Source organism: Atractosteus spatula, chromosome 6, assembly GCF_055471065.1.
Source record: "Atractosteus spatula isolate fAtrSpa1 chromosome 6, fAtrSpa1.hap1, whole genome shotgun sequence".
In the NCBI taxonomy this organism is placed as follows: Eukaryota; Metazoa; Chordata; class Actinopteri; order Semionotiformes; family Lepisosteidae; genus Atractosteus; species Atractosteus spatula.
This window is the reverse complement of record NC_142711.1, coordinates 20738549-20761055: the sequence shown is the minus strand read 5'-3', so window position 1 is coordinate 20761055 and position 22507 is coordinate 20738549. Positions and strand designations below refer to the sequence as shown.

The window sequence follows — 22507 nt, the reverse complement described above, 5'->3', positions numbered from 1 at the left end:
TATGTGTTTAGACCAGAGCAATCTTAGTCATCATAACAAATGCTTATGTTTAAAGACACAGCTCACAATTATTACTTTTTTAGAGGACGTAGTTACAGTCTGAATATATGTGTACAATATACATCTTAAGTTTGTTTTTGCTTTTTGTTTTTTCTTCATAAAAATAACTTTCTTAACAATTGTGATGTTTTATAAAGACTCTCTGGCTGTGTTAAGACAACATTCTGCATTAAAAGGAGCATGTCTTATTTGCAATTAGATTGGCTCCCTGAAAATCTTGAAGGAAATCAGCCGAAATTCTCAAATCCGGAGAGCCATCGCTAACCTTGGTGGGTTACAGACCATGGTGAAAATATTAGATTCCCCCGATAAGGATCTCAGATGTCTTGCTGCAGAAACAATTGCTAACGTGGCCAGGTTTAGAAGGGCAAGAAGAACAGTGAGACAGCATGGAGGAATAAAAAGGCTTGTAAGTAAAAGATCCATTTTTGTGATATTTCCTTGTTCAATATCCTCCTTCCATTTTCAAAGTTCTGTAATTAACCGTACTGTAGGTCTGTATGTAGACTATTTCAATTTAGATCTCAAATGAGATATCTTCATGTTTACCTGAAAGAGCAGATAGAATGTCACCATCAATTTATAATTGTTTTTTTTATGGATCAAGGCTGGCTACAGTTTAGAGTTTGTGACTATACCATAAGAGTTTATTCATTGCTACAATAGATGTTTGGTATTGCACAAACACATTAACTTGTGTCACGTCACTATTTATACTGCAACGATAAAGTTCTGCCCTGAAATGTTCAAAGAAAAGTGATTATAATTATTGCTGGCCTAAAAGTAATGCCATATACTGTCATATTTAATAATTAGCTTTTTCAGTCTTGGAAAATTATATAAGCCAACTATACCTATTCCAAATCATGAAAATGATTGTCAGAATCAACCCCATTGTTGAGTATACAGTACATGAAAGAATTAAGAGCCGAATCATTTAAGAACACAGTGGATGCAGAGAACAAATTACCCTACCTAAGTATCACAGCTCATTTCCTGAGAGGGCTGAAAGTGATCCTTGAACCTATTTTATGTTTACAATCAAACAAGCAAGGTGGGCTAGACAGCTTCCTCTTTTTTCTAAACTTTCTAATGTTCTCTGGTTTCACATTATTAGGTGTATAACTTTAAATGTCCAAAAACATGGTTTATTAAATGTTGAGCCGTTTAAAAGAACAGAATATATCTTGAAATCATAATATTTTTCCTTACGATATTCATGCATTGAGACAACCTGCCTGGCATTTTCAAAAATACATAATCTTTTGTTGCTCATGATATTTTGGGACAGCGTTGAGGGTCATATGACCAAGACAATAATTAAAAAAACATTTTTAAAATATTTGTATTTTTGGTGGTACTTTATACAACAGTTATTGTACAGTATATCTTGATAGAAATGAAACAATCCTGTGTCCCGCCCGTGTGTTGCAGGTGGGGCTCTTGGACTGTGTTCCCGAGAAAGCCGCGGTTCTGACTCCTGAGCAGGAGAAAGATATTGAAGTGGCACGCTGTGGTGCTCTGGCATTGTGGAGCTGCAGTAAAAGCACCAGAAATAAAGAAGCAATTCGGAGAGCAGGGGGCATTCCATTACTAGCTCGGCTCTTGAAATCACCTCATGAAAGCATGTTGATCCCAGTGGTTGGTACACTTCAGGAATGTGCTTCTGAGGTAAAATAATTCAGTAATTTTAGTTGTTTTAGAAAATATTTGTTGGGTAAGAATGTGAGAGATCAAATCATAGGCTTTAAAAGCTATGTAAAACAACATTATGAAAGCCATAAAATCAAATATGCTTGTTATCTTTGTGTCAGGCTAGCTCATTGCTCTAATTTTCTTATTACTACCTTATAAAACGTGTGTTTATTCCTTTTAATTACAGCAAAGTTACAGGACTGCAATTCAAGCTGAGAAAATGATTGAAGATCTCGTAAAAAATCTTAACAGTGAAAACCAGGAACTTCAGATGCATTGTGCTAGTGCTATCTTTAAGGTAGACATTACTTTGATTATATTATGTGCTATATTTTACAGTATGTCAAGCATATTTTTAAGGACTTCTAAATATTGTTTACTTAATGATAACTGGAAAATTGAGCAAACGTTTACCCATATTTATAAATATCACAGAAGCTAATTTTTAAGTGGTAATTTTAATGTGTGACTCAAGAAATCATATTATTATTACTTATTATTAAAAATAAAATTGATATGTAATGAGTCTAAGACTTTAATTGTTTACTCAAAAAAGTGAGATTCTCTAAGTTTATCAGTTTACTGTGCCATCTATAGTCAGTTTATGGTATTATGCATGGCTTACTGTTGCTGCTAAAACTTCATAGTTTGAAATTAAAAAAAAAAATTACTTCCTTTAGATTAATCAATATATTAGATTACTTTAAAAATAACTAAAGATTTTGCTAATACATGAAAATGAAAAAAAAAATGGGATGTTATTTCATATGTCTGGAAGTCTGACAAAATGATTTTGAGTAAATATCCATATAGCTCACTATAAAAAATTAATAAATTGCAGCTTTCAGACTGCATTCTAAAGCCATTTTTTCTGTTTTATTTATAAAGTACATTAGTAATAAATCTAAAATTGGAACTGTTTTTTTAATGTTAATTAAAATAAATTGTATTATTTCTACATCATTTTTTAGTGTGCAGAAGACAAGAAAACACGTGATCTTGTTAGACAATATGACGGACTTCAGCCCCTCGTCTCTCTGCTGAAGATGTCTGACAACAAGCCACTTTTAGCAGCTGCAACTGGAGCCATCTGGAAATGTTCCATAAGCGTGGAGAATGTCACAAAGTATGCATTCAATTATCAGACAGCATTAGCACAATTATCAGTGAAACTACCAAGTATGCATTAATACATCCAGTGAAGCCATACATAATCCCTTTTTCAGTTTCATCTTTGTTTAGTTCAATGGTATACAGTACTGTATGTAAACCTGTTTGTTTGTAACTTAGACCTCCATCCATATGATGACAGCTGTGTCTCCACACAGTAGTTAAGTGGCAGTCATTAAATTATCATTTTATTACTTTATTTTTACTGTTGGTTTCAGTACCACCCCTCTGGAGTCCGATGGAAGGTTAGCCCAAATGAATAGCATTTTTCGTCTTTGAGTTGGTTACCATATAAATGAGGGATCAGTAAACTACCAAGGGGGCTGTGGGCCAATTAACCTCCTCTAATTTGTCCATTTTTTTCTATTTTTACAATGCTTTAGCTCAAACCATAACTTCCCGATTGAGCTAAAAAGGAAACATTCTTGAACACACTCGTGCTATAAGTTAGCGTAAGCAGCTACATCAGCATGCGTAGGCTACAAAGCAACAAGTTCACTCCATGCTGTAAGGTAAAGAAAAGAAGCAGCATTTCGGCTGTGGAGCCTTCCACAGGTGGGTGGCAAATTTCAGGTGACACATCTGAAGAAGGCTCCACAGCCAAAACATTGTGCTATCCTTTTTAGTAACCATAGAACTGTTGTTTGAAGTGCTTTGAGATGCTATTTTAAAGGTCCTATGTAAATTATTTATTATTATGTGCCCTTTAGGGTATTATATTCTAATTTTGAGGTCTTATTAGTGCATTGTAAGCTTTAAGCATAACCTTGCCAGATTATCCCACTTCAGTAGAGGACAAAACAAAGTGTGCTTAACTTGTATCATGTAGGAAAGTTTTTGGTTAGACATGAAGAAAGGAGAAACTCTACCTTACTGGAATATAGAAAAACCTTCGTGGGTATGGTAGTTTCTACTTTATGATGTGACCTTTAACAAGCATGTCTCAGAAAACGGATGACCTCCAGTTTTCACACTTCAATCTGCAAAATGCTTAGTGTCAGCTGGTCGTCAATACCACACAGCCCTGAAAGCCCCAGTAAACCACAGAAGGTGCCATTTTCTACTGAACAGGGGATTGTCTGACCCCTGTGTTTACCTGCTTCTGTTCTCAGTCATTGGTTTAAAAAAATAGTTTGCTTGAGGTATTGTTCCATTTTCCTGAAATGTTTATTAAGAATTTGCAGCCTTATTTATTTCTAAACAGGTGGTTCTGATGAACATAGGTACAAATGGTGTATACTGTGTCAGATATTCTCTCAGTGAGTTTTTTTTATTCTTTCTACAAAGGTCTACTTGGTTAGAGTACATTTTGCTAACACAACTGAATGAGGAACCTTCTGAATGAAACTTTGAAATTTAAACACCAATTCCAAATTCCCATTCAACTTTTTAAGAGCAGAACGCAAATTAAAAACACCCCTAAAATAGAAACTATGAACTTGGCTGGAACAAAAACCAGAAGACATGGGTCCTTCAGAGAGAACCACTGTTGTAACTGACTTCACTTTGGAAAGCTAAATGCCTACATTTTTATAGGTATCTGTACTCTGTTATCATTGCTTCATATGCTTTTCTCATTCACTGAATTCTTCCAGATTTTTAACCTTCAAGGTTATTTGCTTACGTTCCTCATTTTTCCAACCTAGTTTAAATAAGTATTAGATTCAGTCTGTATGTAGCACAGCAGCATGCACAAAATAGAGCAGACATACGAACACACAGCATGTCTAGGTACAGCAGCATGACGAAGATGCATAAGTGGATCACTAATACAGTATTTCCTGTATACAATTCCAATATGTGTTTTGTCAGAAATTAGGCATGAAGGAGGCCCCTATCTGACCCATTTATCTTCTTAAATAAAATGTCTTAATCATAACGGTGCTGTCTTTAACCACCACAGTTTGAAAAAGACAAAATTATTTTCTGGTGACCTCAGGCAGACCTACTGTATAGCTCTTGCAGGTGACTTGTCTTTTTAGGAATTATAGCACCATATGCATTACATGCAGTGCATTATTTCTGTAGACACTTTTAGATTAGATTCTGATTGGTGTAGACACTTTAAGATTATTTGTTGTGTGCACTGAGAGTGTACTTTGAGAGTGTATTCTGTGTATTAAGCAGGTATTAGTGTATGTGTTGATTTCAGTTAACTACTCAGGGTAAGACACGATAAGTCATAACATAACACTAAATACTGTTTTCGGTTTTATAACAGTATGATGAACGCAGTTCCTGTTAGTCATATCTGAGTTTTCAGATTATACAGTAGACCCCAAAAATGATTAGGAGTAATGTGGCCCTTTGCACACTCTAAATATAAATATAATTACAGACTTCCTTTGTAATTATACATAACACTGTCACCTTGCAGAAGAAAATAAAAAATAATGGCAATATGCATTTCACATTAAATAATAATTGCAAACACTTTCTTATCATTCTTCAAAATTCAGAATTACTGCTCTTACTGTAATGTGTGTAATATAAAATACAAATTCACACAATATGCACCTAATATATCTTCTTTGAGATTTTTCTCTATTATGCTTATGGAAATACCTTCCTGCTTTTAATGTTGGCTCTTTCAGTGGATTGGGTGTGAAATAAAGTATATTGGCTTTTGTTACAAAAGGAAATCAGCATGATGCAAACAATATTTTACTATGCACTTAAAACTGTGCATGGATCTGGTTTAAAGTTCTCCCAGGATAGTTTAAAAAATATATAAAAATGTCAAATGCAGCTTGAGTATTGGAATGAAAAGGACAAGCTATTACTTTGAAATAAAATTGCTAATAATAAAAGAAGGCTTAAAATATAACGTTTCTCTACATTGGCAAATATTCATTTTAAAGCAGGATGGGCAAGTAATAAGTGAGAAGAAAGTGTTTTTTCGCAATATTTTCACAGTAACAAAGTGTTTTTAAAACTGTTTTAAACATTGAGTTTTTTTAACTATTGTATGTTATATACATCAGACAGTGGTTTATTGTATAACTGATGTGTAGCATGCACCCTGTGTATGTACAGTATAATATAATCTGGAATTTAAGAAGACATTTAAAAAACAATGAGCATATGGTAACTATTTGCTTGATTAATGATGCATCAAAATGAAAAATGATTGATTGCATAAATATAATTACAATCTACACTGAAGTATATTTGTTCAAATGTAGAAATGTAGGTTTTCATAAAACTTGTAAAGCTGCACTAAAATATTGTTAGAATAAGAAAGATTACAGACAAGAGGAGGTCCATCATGTTCACTTTGTTGCAAATACAGTAACTTATTGAGACAAAAATCTCATCCAACCACTTCTTGGATGATCCAGTACAATCCAGTTCAATAGCATGGGTGGGCAACATGTTCCTGACATCGACCACATTCCTTGTGTAATGATTGTTATACATTGATTGCCTTGCAAAGCAATGTAAATATGAAGCATCTATGATTGCTCATAAATGCACGACCTTTTTATTTCTGTTTGGGTCTGTCAATCACTTAATTTCACTGTTGATCCTTAAACAGGGTTATCTTTAGAACAGCTTTGTCAGAACTTTTCATGCTATTAAATACCTCTATCAAGTGAAGACTGAAGACAATAGTTAACCTTTCATATTATGGCTGGCCAAAAATAGACAAAACGATATGCTATCTATCAAAAGTAATGTGAGCAATTGCAGCACAATCCTATGCATTGTAGATAACACTTCAGTAGCAGCACATGAATAACATAATTTTTCTTAAACTCGGCAAACTGAATTATTATAGTTAACTTTGGCAGTCTCCCCATTCATTACATATTTTTTTCAAGAAAAGTTTTAGGATATTGTGAGCAAAACCAAATGACCTTGGACACTTTCTGTAATAGCCTACAATTCTTGTTCCAGAAACCATACCAGCATATAAAAACAGAGTTATATAACTTAACCATACATCAGAGATTTGTTAAGGCTTTCTAAAACCACATTATGTACTTTGCTAATATAAACATAAAATTGTAACTCTCCCTTTTGTTTCTTCAGACTTCAGGAATACAAAGCCCTTGAAATCCTGGTTGGACTGCTGACTGGCCAACCTGAAGAAGTTCTTGTCAATGTAGTGGGAGCTTTAGGGGAGTGTGCCCAAGAACCTGCCAATCGAGCAGTCATAAGAAAGTGCGGTGGCATTCAACCACTGGTGAACCTGCTTACAGGAACCAATCAGGCTCTTCTTGTGAATGTTACTAAGGCTGTTGGTGCCTGTGCTGCTGAACCAGAAAATATGGCGTAAGTCTTTACCTTTTACAGTCTTCACCTTTTTGTAATGTTTGAGGGAAGTCTTCTGAAGTTTCATAAATTATGCTCACAACATTAAAAAAAATCAGGCCTATGGATTTTTGCCATGCAAAAAACAATCCTGCAGGGATAAATTAGGCTCTGGCGGATTTGAACACAATAAATGTAAAGTTGAGTGCGTGTGTATAAGTTCTTCAATTTTAATTTCTGTATTAGGGCATACAGTAATGGAGTGAACATTCAGTTTATGTAGCATTTTTCAGCTGTTTAGAATCCTTCTTACTGGGAAAATAATTAAAATAAAAACACCAATGTTCTCAGAGGTTTCAAAGCTACCATTTAGACAAATGCCATCTGATTCTCATCAGTTTTACAAGGTAATTACAGACATACAGTAAATCCATTTCTTAATTAACACTTGTCTCAAGTAAGCAGTACTTCAATATTATTTGTAAGCTAACAGATGACAAATTCAAATTTAAAAACATGCTGCGTTGGACAGAAACAGCTTTGCGTGAATTCTTGTGTGGCTACGGATCTGTGCCTGTGGCTGGAAGGTTGCCGGTTTGTATCCCATGGCCGGCAGAGGAATCCTACTCCGTTGGGCCCCTGAGCAAGGCTCTGAACCCCAACTGCTCCAGGGGCGCCGTATAAATGGCTGACCCTGCGCTCTGACCCCAAGCTTCTCTCTCCCAATCTGTATGTCTCATGGAGAGCAAGTTGGGGCATGCAAAAAGATAACATTTCTCATACAAGAAATTGTATTTGACCAATAAAGTGATCTTATCTTATAATTAAAGTGAGATAATATAGAATTAGTAAAAATGGTAAATGTTTAAATGATGCTGTTAACCTAATGTTAATAATGTATTATTATTATTAACATACTGTATTGTATCATTTTTGGTATGCTCTGATTTAATGTTTTTTTCTTTAAATTACTAAATATGAATTTGTGACAATAACACATAATACTGTCTAAATTTTAGTCCTTTACAGAGATGTTGAAATGCCTACAAATTAATGTTTGGAGTAGCAAACACATCTGATAATTGCTTGTGTCTTGAAAATTGCATTGTCTACCTTTTTAAACCTTTAAATTACTTATTTACACAGATATTTTAACATTAACTGTTATTTTCAGTCTGTAGTGTTGATTTCAGAATATTGAACAATTGAAGTATTTTCTGTAATTATACTGTACATGAAATCTGATTTTCAAATTTCCAAAAACAATTTAGTTTACATTTGCCAATATACTGTATAACAGTCTACCAGCTTTTGATGTTACCTTGGTCATCTTAAGGTATATATCATATATAGCAGTTTATGTAGCATATATACATTTATGATGTATAGAGGAAATGATTGTGTATTCCTGACATTATGAATCATGGATAATAATTGTTAGGTTAGGTCAATAATAAGTTAGGTCACTAGGTTGCCCTTGAAGTCTACTTATCTTTTCTTTCTGAAAAAAAAAACTTTTAAAATAAATTTTCTTCACTAAGTATTATTACCTTTAAACTGATGTATTTCAGAAATAAATATAATATTTAATGACTGGAAATATTCTGTTGTTTCCAATTTAAGTAAGTTGTTCTGTCAGGTATGTGTGCCTGATGTTTACGTCTGTTCTTATGAATTATGCACTTTCTGTGGATGACGTTACTTTCAGCTCTTAATTTAGAGTACTCAGGGGACTTTAATCTGAAGTTATGATCCCCTAGACTGAATTACATAGAAACATACTGTAATACAGATGGTGCAGAGATATTTCTGATAGTCATTCATTTATTATCAGGCATGAAGATGCATTGATTAGGGAGTGTTTGGGCAATCATGACAGTGTTCGACAGTGCTCTTGGTGTTGTTGACGCTGCAAACAGAGAAAACAAGTTATATTTACACAAGACTAAGGGTGTAACTCTTAGTTCCCAGAGCTAGACTAAAATGTAACATGAAAATATGTCTTTAGGTAAAGTAAACTTGTATGAAATTATTAGTAATCTATATATGTAACACTGTACGTTTGACTTGTATCTTACGCGGGGGTTAGGGATTTTGAGATTATGGATCACCTGTGGGAGTCAGGGAGGAGATGCTGATTTCCGGGAGACTTGAGATGTCTGAGATATTAAATCTAATTATAAAATTAGTAAATAAAAGTAAATAAGATGACCGTATAGGCTCACAGACTAGCTCTCATAGGCGTGTTTGACTAATTTTTCAGAGAATAAAGCCTTTTTATTTATTTTTTTTTAATTTTCCGGAGCTGACATTGAGTAACTTGCGAGTCAACTGTATTTGATAAAAAAATGAATTCCTTTTTCTCTTCGATGACTGGCACTAGTATTTGCTTGTCTTAACTTGTTAGAGTATATAAAAGCATACAAAAATATAACTTACTTCAGGTCTAAGAAGATTTGCTGCAATAAATAATTTTGTGGTGGTCTATAATGCACTTATATAGGTTGAAAAGAGAAAGAAGTGGAAGCCTAATGTGATGGCAAGGATTTTTGAAGGCTAGACAGCTTTCATATATATATATGCTGTGTCATGCTATGCACATATACAGTACTGATATAGTATAAACAGTTACATGTGACAAAAAAGTGGAGTCTTTCATTATCCAAAATGGTAGCTTGACCTGCATATTCAAAAACCCTTTCAAAATAATCTTGTTATGAACCTCTGCACTGACTGTCAGCTGTCAGTTTTCATCAACAACCAAAGCACCTTCTTATTTACACCTTACATACTGCAGTGATAAGTGATCACCACCTGCTTGGAAAATGACACCAGTTCCTCAGTGTGTTCCTGTTCAAGATTGTTTGGCCAATTTACTCCAAAGAAGAAAATTTGCTTTAAAGCAAATGCACCATCACATAGCTCTAGCAGCTCTGCACCAGAAAATGTAAACAATTAACTCTAAAGCATTTTACCTGCCAATGCAATTACCTTAAGGTGAAATGGTAACCTTTTTCATAAATGAGAGTTATCACCGGACCACCATATTATTTTCTTGCTTTTACACGTCCCATACTTTTTGCTTCATCAATTTCAAACAATTTAAAACCAAGTCGACTGATTAGTAGTTTAAGTATTTTATGTGCAAAATTCAAACTTCACCAGCATTCTTGGGTACCACTGCACCAATTGGCAGGTTACACCAAGACTTGCATCCTCACAGGATTCTGAGTGAGTCTCACGGAGTGAGTCATCATGTGCTTGTAAAAACTCCAGTGCGCACTGGTCCTAGGCAAAAAATGTTTGACCAATTCACAGTAAAACTTAGTAGGCTCAGATTTGCTTGAAAACCTACAAAATGACTTCTACTTTTCTGTTTTCTTTTTTGCTTTTAGACCATTCACAAAATGCTAGATAACAATTACAATATTGTTTTCTCAGTAGAGAAAGGGAAATGCTTTATGTATGATAAAAATAAATTGTTTTACTTTATGTGTTTCATGTGTTCTATCTATGTACTATTTGCAGCACATTTTCATTTTTTGAAAAACTTTGCTAAACCAAATGTATTATGGTAACGATAGAGATTTTCTTTCTTTCCTACAGGATAATTGATCGTTTAGATGGTGTGCGCTTATTATGGTCCTTGTTGAAGAATCCGAATCCTGATGTTCAAGCAAGTGCAGCCTGGGCAATTTGTCCTTGTATTGAAAATGCGAAGGTAATACTGTATGTGAGATTAGTAAATGTTTTTCTCTGTAGTGACAAATGGAAGATAGAAAAGAACCATGCTAGAAATATCAGACAAATGCATTTGTATTGCAAATTCATAGTGGGCAAACTGTTAAAACACACAATGTTTGTATGGGTAAAACCATACATATTGAATTTTTAAAAAAATGTAATATGTGCATTGTATAATCAATATGTGCAATATGCAGCAGTTCCTGACAGAACCTGGACTGGCACACATTTAAAACAGGTTACAATCTAGAGTCCAGACATCCCTGGTTATTATTTGCATAATGTCATCAGCCAGACTGGAATAGTATTCACCTAGCAGTGGTGTAAAAGTGCACCTAGAACTTAGGACAAACAGTTGAAAGTAGAAAGAACTAAAAAACAGCAACCCTTCTGGCTTACCAGACGCCTGTGGTCTTGCAGTGTTATCTATGTTGAAGTTGATGTTTTTTAGTTTTATATTTTGTTCAAGCCAGATGAAAAATGACCCTGTATCCATTTTAATCCCATTAAATTCTCTTTTTTTTTATAATCTTCTGGTGGTGCTGAAACCAGTGTCACAAAAAGAGACTTTTAAGATTAAACACATTTTAATGCTAAGATATTATTACTATACTCTGTTGGTAAACTTGGAAACAATGAAAGACAGATGGTAATGTTCAATTGCCTTGATAGTGATACTTGAAAGAAAATCTTTGTGTTTGCTATATCTGTGAACCACATAACACAGCCTCATTCCAGTAGCTGTAATCAAAAGCTTTGAATTTCCTGACTTGTTCTTTCTATTGTATCTAAACATACAGGAGTTTAATTATGTCACAGCACTGCAAAGATACCTTTGCACAATTTATATTCTATCCTACTTTTTATGTCACTTAAGTATTTTATTATATAAACTAGAGTACATCGCAAAAGTGTTCACCACCTTGCAATGTTTCCACATTTTGTTAAGCCTGAGAATCATTACGCTTTCAAACTTTATATTTAGAATCCTCACAATATTCTCCAAACTGATGAAGCTAAAAAAATAAAATGTGTTTAAATAAATTATATCTTTAAATTGCATAAGTATTCAACCCCTTTGCTACAGCACGCCTAAGTGCTGTGCAGAAGAATAGTATGCAAGTGATCTGTGCGTAATCAAAGTGGTTTAAATTTGACTTCAGAGTATATGCATCTGTCTCATTAAATACTTTCAAATATTGAATTTAAAGCCACAACTTAGGACAAATGGACCGTGAAGACCAAGATCAGGAGATGATTACTGTACATATCCCTTTTGAGTAAAGTGAAGCCCATCATTAAGAACTGGAATGTACATAATGCCACCCAGATACTAAACTGAGCAGACGTACAAAAGCTGTTTACGGAGTGCGACTGTTTCAGGGATGGCAGTCAGTCTTCATACTTTAACTATGCATGAAACACATACAGTACTTGACAGTCCCTACACAAAACTGGCCTGGGTGCATAGCAAGAACGAAGTCTTGAAAAAGACTTAATGCATTGAAAAAGTATTCACCCCCTTCCAATGATCTCATTTAGTTGCATTATACAGGTAAATGTTCTGTACACATTTTGTAAATACTTATAATGAAAACTTATCTCACATTGAACATTTTTGTAAACAAAGAAGTTAAATGTCAGTAAGATCTGCAAAGGAAAATCCTAAATGAAAATGTGTTAACATTCCTAAATCAGGAACAAGTAATAGGTTTATTCCATGCTGAAAAAAAGAAGAAAGAGAACACAACGTTTCGGCCGTGGAGCCTTCTTCAGGTTATTCACCTATTACTTGTTCCTTTGCAGCCTACGCATGCTGACGCAGCTACCCACCTGAACTACTAATTCCTAAATCAGTACATGGTAGAAAAATCTGACAGCTGTGATTTGGATAAGCCCCTACTAATCTTGAAAATTGTGATGGTGCACCTTTTGCCCATTATTCTTTGCAAATGTGCTCAATCAGTCAATTTGGGTGGGGATTTTTTAAAGGACAGCAATTTTCAAGATTTGCCACAGATTTTCTATTGGATCCAAGCTGGAATTTTGACTGAGCCACTCAACGACATTCACTTTCTTCTAGTTAAGCCACTGTAAAAAATGTATCCTAATAATAAATAATTATATTCTTCTAATGTGTTATTATCATCAAATGTTATTTTTACCTAATGATTTATTAAACCAGGGTTAAAAGAGGACAGAAGATTTTATCAAAAAGTTTGCAAAGTTCATCTCGCTGTCTGACAGAGCCAGAATATATTCAGTTTCTGTGATTTCTGGGGCCAAAACAATGACAAGAGCTAAATAGTGCATTTTGCTTATACAGTGAAGGAATCTTATATTTGTTGGGTGGTAGTTATTCAGACAAAACATTTGGTTTTGGTTATCAGCTGTAGAGAGGATTTATGGCAGAGTCATGCTATAAGTGCAGCTGGATGCCTTATATCACTACTCCTCTTTTGCAACATGTATTACATTTAGACAATTTTCATTCAATCTAAGTTATTATACATACATGGGGAATTCAGTAATGTTCTGAGTCTTATGAATCTACTAAGACTTGAGTTATTGCCAGCATTATACAGTAGTTTATTTCAGATGCAAAACCTGTTTCAAGAATTACGTAAGGAATTTTGTTGTATTTGATGTTATTTAACAGAACATAATAACAATGAGAGTTATAATTGCTTTACTGCTTAAAATGAGCAGTAGACTGACAGTAAAAAGTTTTATCTGCCTTGCACTTAACAAAAGCACAGAGACAATTCTTGTCTCTGAAAATACAGTATTTCTAATGATATAGAGTTAATTCAAAATGGGTTATCTAATTTATCTAATTATTTTAGGTTTACACTCCTTGCTTGAATATAAGATTCCTTCAATGTATATGCAAAATGCACAACTAATGTATAGTTATCTACACCCCTGCAACCAATACTTGTTTCTTACACATATATCTTAATTTTGTCCTAAGTAAGCTTGATTTTCTACCCTATCTTCATTACAATACAAAATATCAATGATAGATTCTCAGCTTTAGGCACTCATGAAAACAAGTAGTCTTGGCTGGTAATCCACTGAACCTTCTTTGCTACAGTACCTGGACATAAACCAGTAAATGAATGATAAAGGCTCATGCCTATGGGTAAGCTACACACTGCCCTTGCTAAATGTCCTGATTAGTCATAAAATGGCTTACATTCCACAGGGCATGCATTCAGCTGTCCCCTCGATAGATGCTTTAGATGGGAATGAGGAAGGAAGCACTGAACACGTACAGTAAAAATACACCCTCTGGTGGCAAAGTTATTCAGTTTATTCATGTCAATGTACAGTATGTTGTCTTCATGTGGAAACCTTGCTTCCCCAATATTTACATAGACATGTAGACATTGTACTACTTTCCAACCGTAATACAGAAGATTCTGATACAAAAACCTATAGAGAGATCATGTTTTTTGTTTTTTTGGATATCAATATTCACGGTGTCTATTATTTATATATAATATATATATATAATATAAATGTCAATATCTGGTCAATTATCCTTCTTTTTTTATTCATGTGACAAATCATATATAAAAAAATTCTCATTTTATACTCTGTATTTAACTCAGTCAAATTGTGAATGCATTAGAATGCATTAGAATAAAAACAGGGCCTGTTCTGCAGGGTCAGCTGATAAACAGTATATCTCACAAACATAAGGAATATACAAATATGTATTTTCTAATATTTCCTTATATTTTGCAAGACAGAATCATTTTCTGATTAATTAAATCTGCTATATAATATGATTTAAAATAAATGTGAACATTTTTTTCAGTAATGTAATTGGTTAAATAAATTGAAAAAGTTTCTAGTTGTTTCTATGTTTGTCATGAGTTAGATTGACTAATGGTGTAAGACAATAATGTGCTCTTGTATTTTAGGATGCAGGAGAAATGGTTCGCTCCTTTGTTGGTGGTTTGGAACTCATCATAAATTTGCTAAAATCAACAAATAAAGAAGTGCTTGCAAGTGTATGTGCTGCTATAGCCAAAATTGCCAAGGATGAAGAAAATCTGGCAGTTATAACGGACCATGGGGTAGTTCCAATGTTAGCAAAATTGACCAATACGGTAAGCAATTTAATTGTTCTACTAAAATGAAACATATGTCCTTTGAAAATTTGTTTTCATTTGCAGTTTAACTTCTTATCTAAACATCTTACATCATCTTGAAAAAAGTAAATTTTAAATTATTTCTAAGCTGTGCAACATAAAGTAAATCAAATTAATTCTACAAGTAGCCTGTTTCTTTGTTTCTTGATTTGAATTAGAAACTGATTTAGCAGGGAAAAAACGTTTTGTATGTGGCTTTAGTTGAACAAAAGATCGTAATGAAAATATAAGTAAATAACTACAGTATATCTAGTACATTTTAATTCCAGTGTGACAAACACCACATGTTAACAAGATAATGTAGCTCCAGAGGTCCGGAAACATGAAAATCTCACAGTGGTGATACTGGACAGTTCATGAGGCTTCACTGGGCAAAACATGAAGGTCTTTCAAGTAGAAAGACTCCTAACTCCCAACTGCCACTAACACCATGAAAGTCCTTTAATGTACCTGAACATGCCTCTAATTAACCCTATGAGAGAAAGTGTACAGTATATTCTGTATTTCACCAATAATCTAATTACTGTAGTTAATCACTTGTCCCCCAGCGTGTCTATTTACAAATAATACAGACTTTAACAGTGTATAGTGGCTGATATTACACTCCCTTCCAAGACTGGTCTGCAACACCCAGGTTTTTCATTTCCATGAGGCATGATCATTTTGAAAACCAGACAAAAATTTAAATGAATACACTCGGAAAAGTGTAATTGCCTTGAGCAATATTACATTGACTTGCATCACCTTACCTGGCAGAAACAATCCTCTGATCCCAATCCTGTTAAAACTAGTAAAATGTACATCTTAACATCTTAATAACATCGCAACCTCAATGGAAAGCAATTCTACCCGTAGAATGAATATGGAATACATAGAATCTTTTGCAATGTACACTATAATACATCCTGTTCAAATTGCTGTTTGTGCTCTCAAAGTAATTCATAGGGGATTATAAGGGTTTGGCCATTTCTGATTGTATATAGTTAGAAAGAGTTCATAATTGTTGTTGTCTCTCTGTTCTTTCGCAGACTAATGATAAACTGCGGCGTCACTTGGCTGAAGCCATTGCTCGTTGTTGCATGTGGGGAAGCAACAGAGTTTCCTTCGGGGAGGCGGGGGCTGTTGCCCCTCTGGTACGTTACCTGAAATCAAAAGATACTTCAGTTCACCAAGCAACAGCACAAGCTTTATTCCAGCTTTCAAAGGAACCAAACAACTGCATTACCATGCACGAAAATGGAGTAGTAAAGGTAAGTCAGAAGCTGCTACTGTACCTTATTATGGTATTATGGATGTTAAACATACCTAATGATTTCATGTGATAGTGAGACTTTGCTACTTAGGTAAAATTAGCCTCATTTTCTTAATTAATGTTAGTCATTATTATCAATCACTCAGAAGTTGTAAAGTTTAGGTTAGTTATAAACTTCAAGATAACTTGAAACTTAGATAGATAGATACTTTATTGATCCCGTGAGTTAAATTGCAGAAAGTTGTAATACATTACGGATGTTGTCATAATTCTTAACATCTGAAAACATATTTTCCAACACAGTCTTTTTTGTTTAATGTTAAAATTCTCCTTAATCTGTAACGTTCACTGTGAAGAAACTGCCCGAATATTTTATTACATTTATAATCCTGCATGTTTTGTCCATTGAAACTTATATTAAATTAATTTTTCAACTACAAGTATTTGTTAATCTGACAGCCTGCAAGAATATTATATGCAGGCACAATAATAATCCAGAAAATTAGCATTTAACAAACGTAGCAGTTTGACCTTTAAGGCTTTGAAAAACTATTTATTCCTGTCAAACATAAAAATATAATTTCTAAATATGATGAGAAAAATATTTTAAGAATGCCTTGATGCACCACATACAAAGTTTGTTTTGTCCTAGGTTTATACAATACATGACTAAAGTAATGAGAATTCAGGAAATTAAATGTTCTACTGTATGCTCGGCTCAGCTTCTCTTGTGGATTTTAAATGCCTTTGGAAATCAATTCAAAAGACTGTGTCCTGGGTAACGGTTGCTATGAGTTACATTGTACATGAACGATAAAGCACAACCACCTTGTTTATAGCAGTGGAGAAAAGAGGAAAATTTAAAAAATAAAACTTCACACCTGACTGGAAGGAAATGTTTTCAATTGTCAGGATAGACAGTGTTGTTTTAAAGGTCACTCTTAAGAATGATAATAAAATTTAAGCTTTTTTTCACATTAAACACATCCTATTTAAAAAGTTCTTTTTTATAGATTGCAGCATTGTAGATAGTACAGGAAGGGTTTCTGAAACAGAAGTATAATTGTTACTGGCTGGTAAGATTCAGTCATTCACTCATTCTTGCCTATTCAGTATATCAATTAGTTACTCACTGTAACTGTAAAACTTCAAAAATGTGAGGCTTTTATTTTAAACATTTTTCCCTGGATGTCTGACAGTAAAAGTATATTCTGTATTGCAAAACTGTTTGTACATTCTGGAAACAAAAATTAGTTAAAGACAAAAAAACAGTAAAACTACTAATAGTTTATGGAAATCCCATGCTACTCTGACCTTGTCTTTACATATTCACTATGTAACATATTGTTTTTGACTATAATAGCCCATAATATGTTATATAAAGAGAACAATACAACAGCTGTGACTGCTACAGTAATTTTGGCTTGATTTACATTTTTAATGTGTTTTTCATATGAAACAACATTTTTGATGTTATAGAGTTAAAATGTACAAATATAAATAATGGGCTGTGTTGTAAATTATGAAGTGGTTCTCCACTTGCAGCCAGAAATATTTTTTCCCAAGTTCATTTAATGGTGTGCTTCAGCAAGATCTGCTGCTGGATGGTATGTGGTTCAGCACTGCCCATAATTGATAGCTTAAGTGAAATTTTTGTGTTCCAATAGAGCAAATGTCCAATTTGCAAATGTTGTTTAGCAGAATGTTTTCAGTTTCGGCTATAAAAATGGACAGCTGTTTTTTCTTTTGCCTGCAGTGTTACTGTACTGAAGCATAGACAGAGATCCTCCCTGTCCTGGTTTCATTTATTCATTTACCAACTTTGAACTGTTACAAAAGGCAACTTTGAAGTGTGTTTGAGGACTTTGTAATAGTGTAAATAGCCTACAACGCATTTATATAACCTTTAATTTCAAGGTTTTAAAAGGAAAAGGATAGTATAAATACTAGTCCACCATATTCAGTCATTACAGTATGTTGTACTTATGGATAGCTATCTGAGAGGCAGGTTACACCTGTCCAGCCAAAGTTACTTCCATAGAAGAAGAAGCAATTTGCATGTGTTTCAGAGGCTGGCACAACCCCATGCACAAAAAAGCTAAAGACACAATTTCACCAAAAGGAAAGAGAAAGAAATTGCAAGTGTTCAATGACAGTATTAGTTCACATCAGGAGAATGTGCTTTATTGTTTCTTCCTGGGCAGTGAAGTGGCCCATCATAGTGTGCCCTTCTTTTGCTGGACATCAAGGATACAAGCTATTATCTTTGCTGTGCATTGGTGTATTGCTGAGGCTGTGAATACGCTTATCTACAGCGGATGAAGGAACATGTTTACCAATTACTTTCATCCATAGACACCTGCATAAAAAAATAAGGCTTAGTTATATAATGCTACATTATTTCTTGCTATTATTTGGACTGCGAATTTTCTCTGGCAGCTGAAAATTAATTCAATTTATTTCTGTTGAAGAAGAAACCAATTACCTGCTAAATGTTTTCTGTGCCTTTCCATGCTTTGAAAAATGTGATGTAAGATTGCTTACCATGTGTTTTTTAATACTGTAACAATTACACTCTGGATTCCTGAGTTTACTTTAAACAGCACCTAAATCATTCATTCCATTTGTCTATTCATACTTTTCAATTAGTTTGAAGCGTCTTAAAAACATGCCCTTTTACAACAAGCAAGCATTTAAATGTAAATTTGATGTAGCCTCAGTATTGACAAGTAATAATGTGACAAGCAATCGTGGAACATTTTGTAGTCAACACAAGGTTGACTTTACATTACTATGCCATTAAACCTGGTTTAGTCAAAGGTGACAGATGAATGCTGAAAACAACTGCCCTTAATTCTTATATGACTTATATTAAATACTGCTCCCACAAAAAAACATGCACTTCAGTAATCGACATACTGTAGTCTTACAACCTGTTTAGTCCTGTATTCCACTGTTTCACAATGCATCAGAAACAATGTAGTAGAATTTCATGTCAGGCTCCTCCTAGACAACCAGCAAGCACTGGGCCAACAGTGGCAGCAGTGGGTTTAGTTGGATATTGATTGTGGTTGGTGATCTACAGTTGAGCCAACAATGGTTCATTGTTGACCAACTTCATATTACTTTTAGAGCCAAGAATTGAGATTTCTATAAAAAGGTGAATTAGGTCAGTTTCTTTAATGTCTGTTTCTTTTTTATATCTAATTACTGCTGAGACCAGAGTGGGGAGGTAGAATGGCAGCTAGTTCTGCCACTTCACAGCTCTTGTGTGTTGTTTTTGATTCAGAACTGGAGCCTCCTGTGAAGATTTTGTCCACGTCGATTTTGTGCTTCTGTCTAGGTTAATTTATGTCTCCAAAATATTCCTTGGCATTCCTTTTTTATAGCATTTATTTATGCCTACTCCCTCCCATATTAAAAGACTGCAGTGTAATTTAACAAATGCTTTGGGTTATGACAAATGATTTTTAGTTTATTCACCAGTTTAATTTGAATGATGGACTTGAATTTGGGATAAGTTAAGGTTCTTAATTAACTGAATCATTGAGGCACCAAATCCAGTTGGACACACGAGTGTTGTTTGGTCCTGACCTTTGATAGAATGGAAAATAGTGAGTCTCACAGGTGCATTGATTTGAAAGGCAGATGTACATCCATCATTATTTAATCAGATCAGGTTTTTTTTATAAAGTGACCCTGGAAGTCAGTAAGCAGTTTTGATTTGAATTCTATATGAAGACTTTTGTCACTGGATAGTTCAATCAGCTTTTCTCGAGATATGAGTTTGTGGGAAGGTGGGAAGTTGATATGCTGGCATCAGATGGAATCTGTCCACTACTACTGTCTGTTCCTAAAAAGTAACTGAAAATTCACACTTAATCTTTTTGAGATACACAAAAGTAATGTCGTGAATGAACCTGTAGTTTAACTTGTGTTTCTTGGTGAATTCACAGGGATATGGAAATATTTTACTTTCTGTACACAAACTAATCTTAACACTGCACCATTTTTGCAAAAGGCACAGCTTTGGCTGTATTCCTAAAACTTGTACAATATAAATATAATAATTTATTATTCTTCTGTAATTGTGAACCATCATTCAATTAAGCTTTTCTGTTGCTAGTATATTAACGACTTATCAATGCTTTTAAATCTCTACACTTCAAGTACTTGCATGGGCAACAACAGGCACACACTGCCTTACAGCTCTCTCTTTCCTTTGTTTTTCACAGTGTGTATAGCCAGCCAGTTGAAGCAACACTCTCTTCTTCATCCTTCAAGCTGCACACAGCAGGGAGCTTTGCAGGGCTGGCTGGGCACAGTGTGAATGGAGGGAGGGAGGGAGGGAGGGGGTGAAAATGTGAGTTCTGAGTGAGTGGCTGTCCGGCTTGTTTTCTATGCATCTTGGCTGTAACAGTGCTCAGTAACATCTGGGCTGAGCTCAATACTGAAAAGCAGATGTATTCCCCCGAAGCCTGGAACGCTGCACCTCACAGTTTGTGCACCACTCCATTTGTTTGTTTTAATCATTTAGAAGCTACGATTATTTTTCCGTTATACCGACATGATTTTTCTTCTGAGTCGTCAATTGTGTAATTTTCGGTTCTGTGCTCAAACCCTCCAACCCCACACTGCTGAGACTGAGGAATTGTGGAGAGACTCCTCAGAACCACCCACCAAGCCACTTGCCTATTAACATTTCACATGCAATACAGCCTCATTTGGGAGGTTCAGCACCAACTGGAGGTGAGGCTCGTCCCTCTTTGCCAGCACCACATGCCTGCAAGTGCCTAGGTGGTCACTGTTTGTCAAGAGACAAGAGAGTCCTAGCCAACTATTTGGTGCTGCTAGTTGGGGATTCCCAGTCACAGTCGGCAAGTGACATGACTCGGGCTTGAACCCATGAACCCAGATCATAAAACTCAACCTGCACAGTTGAGACACTGCTTTAAGGAACCAAGGAGTTACTTACATTGCCAATTACTGGGTTCGGGCTATAAAACGCCTCCCGCAGTAATGCTGGAAACTCTTCTGGTTGCTGTTAGATGTTTGGAATCTGGTTGTATTGTGCACTTACTGTAAATGACTCCCTCATGAAGTAAACATAGATGCACGGCCTCTTGAAACACATTCGTCATGTGACAGTAGCAGTTTTTGGCCATATTTGCACAAGGCCAACCATCTTTTGCCTGGACCATGGTGTTACCACACACAAGTGCTACTGTATGCTCCTATTGGTTGCTCACAAGGCAGACAATGATTTTGCAGCACTTTGCTATTACGTGCTCACTAAAGTATCTCCTTTTCATCTATGAGAGGTCTTGTTTTGTTTTTTTGAAATATTGATTATTTTTTATTACATACCCACCTAGTTTTGAATCACCAGCTATTGTAAGACTTGACTTTCTAACAGCATCTCCTGCAGTCAAATGGGAGTGATAGAGACAGGAGAACTTTCTCCTCCAACATGCCATGAGAGATCAGTACCTGGTAGACTAATTTTTTAAGCAACAGAAATAAAAGATTCTAATTTCATTTTGTCAAGCAATGCATCATCAGAGCGTACGGTATGGAATTTTTAAAATTATTTCTGGGTGGTTACACTAGTAAAGCCACCAGGTCTGAGCACAGATTAAAGCCTATAGTCCCACGCTCACTGGTTCAAACCCAGACATTTATCATTAGATGACTGATCCTGGAGGTCCCAGACAGAGGCACACAGGTCACACAGTTCAAGCTCTGCCAGGCTACCGGTCACACTTGGTCAGTGTTTCCTCAGCTTGCAGCACAACAGCAAGGGGACCCGCTGGTACATCCAAGCCTACACCATCTTCAGTAAGAGAGACACCATCATACCAATTGGTTCTTACTCTTCTCTGAGCTGAGTTTGTTGATTTGAAGTCCCGATCTGCCCATCTGGAACACTAGTTAAGGCAAAACATCCAAATAGCCATATTCTTAGTAGTTATATTAGCATTTCAAGTTATTGAAAAGCTTTAAAAACACTGATACACCCAACTGCTGTCTGATGCTTTCATTAGGTCTTGCTCTTCTCTTGATATAGTGTAACTAACTTTCCTCCTCAGTATCATAACATATCATAACTTTTTACAATTGTCAAATAATCTGTCTGAAATGAAAATATAGAAAAAGTTATATATAG

General features: G+C 34.9%; 1 protein-coding gene across 1 annotated transcript in view; it reads left to right on the top strand.

Annotated features, from left to right (window-relative positions):
- odad2 (outer dynein arm docking complex subunit 2) overlaps window positions 1-22507 on the top strand; it is a 64107-nt gene that overhangs the window by 33166 nt on the left and 8434 nt on the right. The window contains exons 12-19 of the mRNA XM_088919044.1: window positions 260-469; window positions 1495-1731; window positions 1943-2053; window positions 2727-2881; window positions 6961-7203; window positions 10789-10903; window positions 14859-15047; window positions 16118-16339. Coding sequence (XP_088775170.1) covers window positions 260-469; window positions 1495-1731; window positions 1943-2053; window positions 2727-2881; window positions 6961-7203; window positions 10789-10903; window positions 14859-15047; window positions 16118-16339 — 1482 coding nt within the window. The remainder of the gene's footprint in view (window positions 1-259; window positions 470-1494; window positions 1732-1942; window positions 2054-2726; window positions 2882-6960; window positions 7204-10788; window positions 10904-14858; window positions 15048-16117; window positions 16340-22507) is intronic.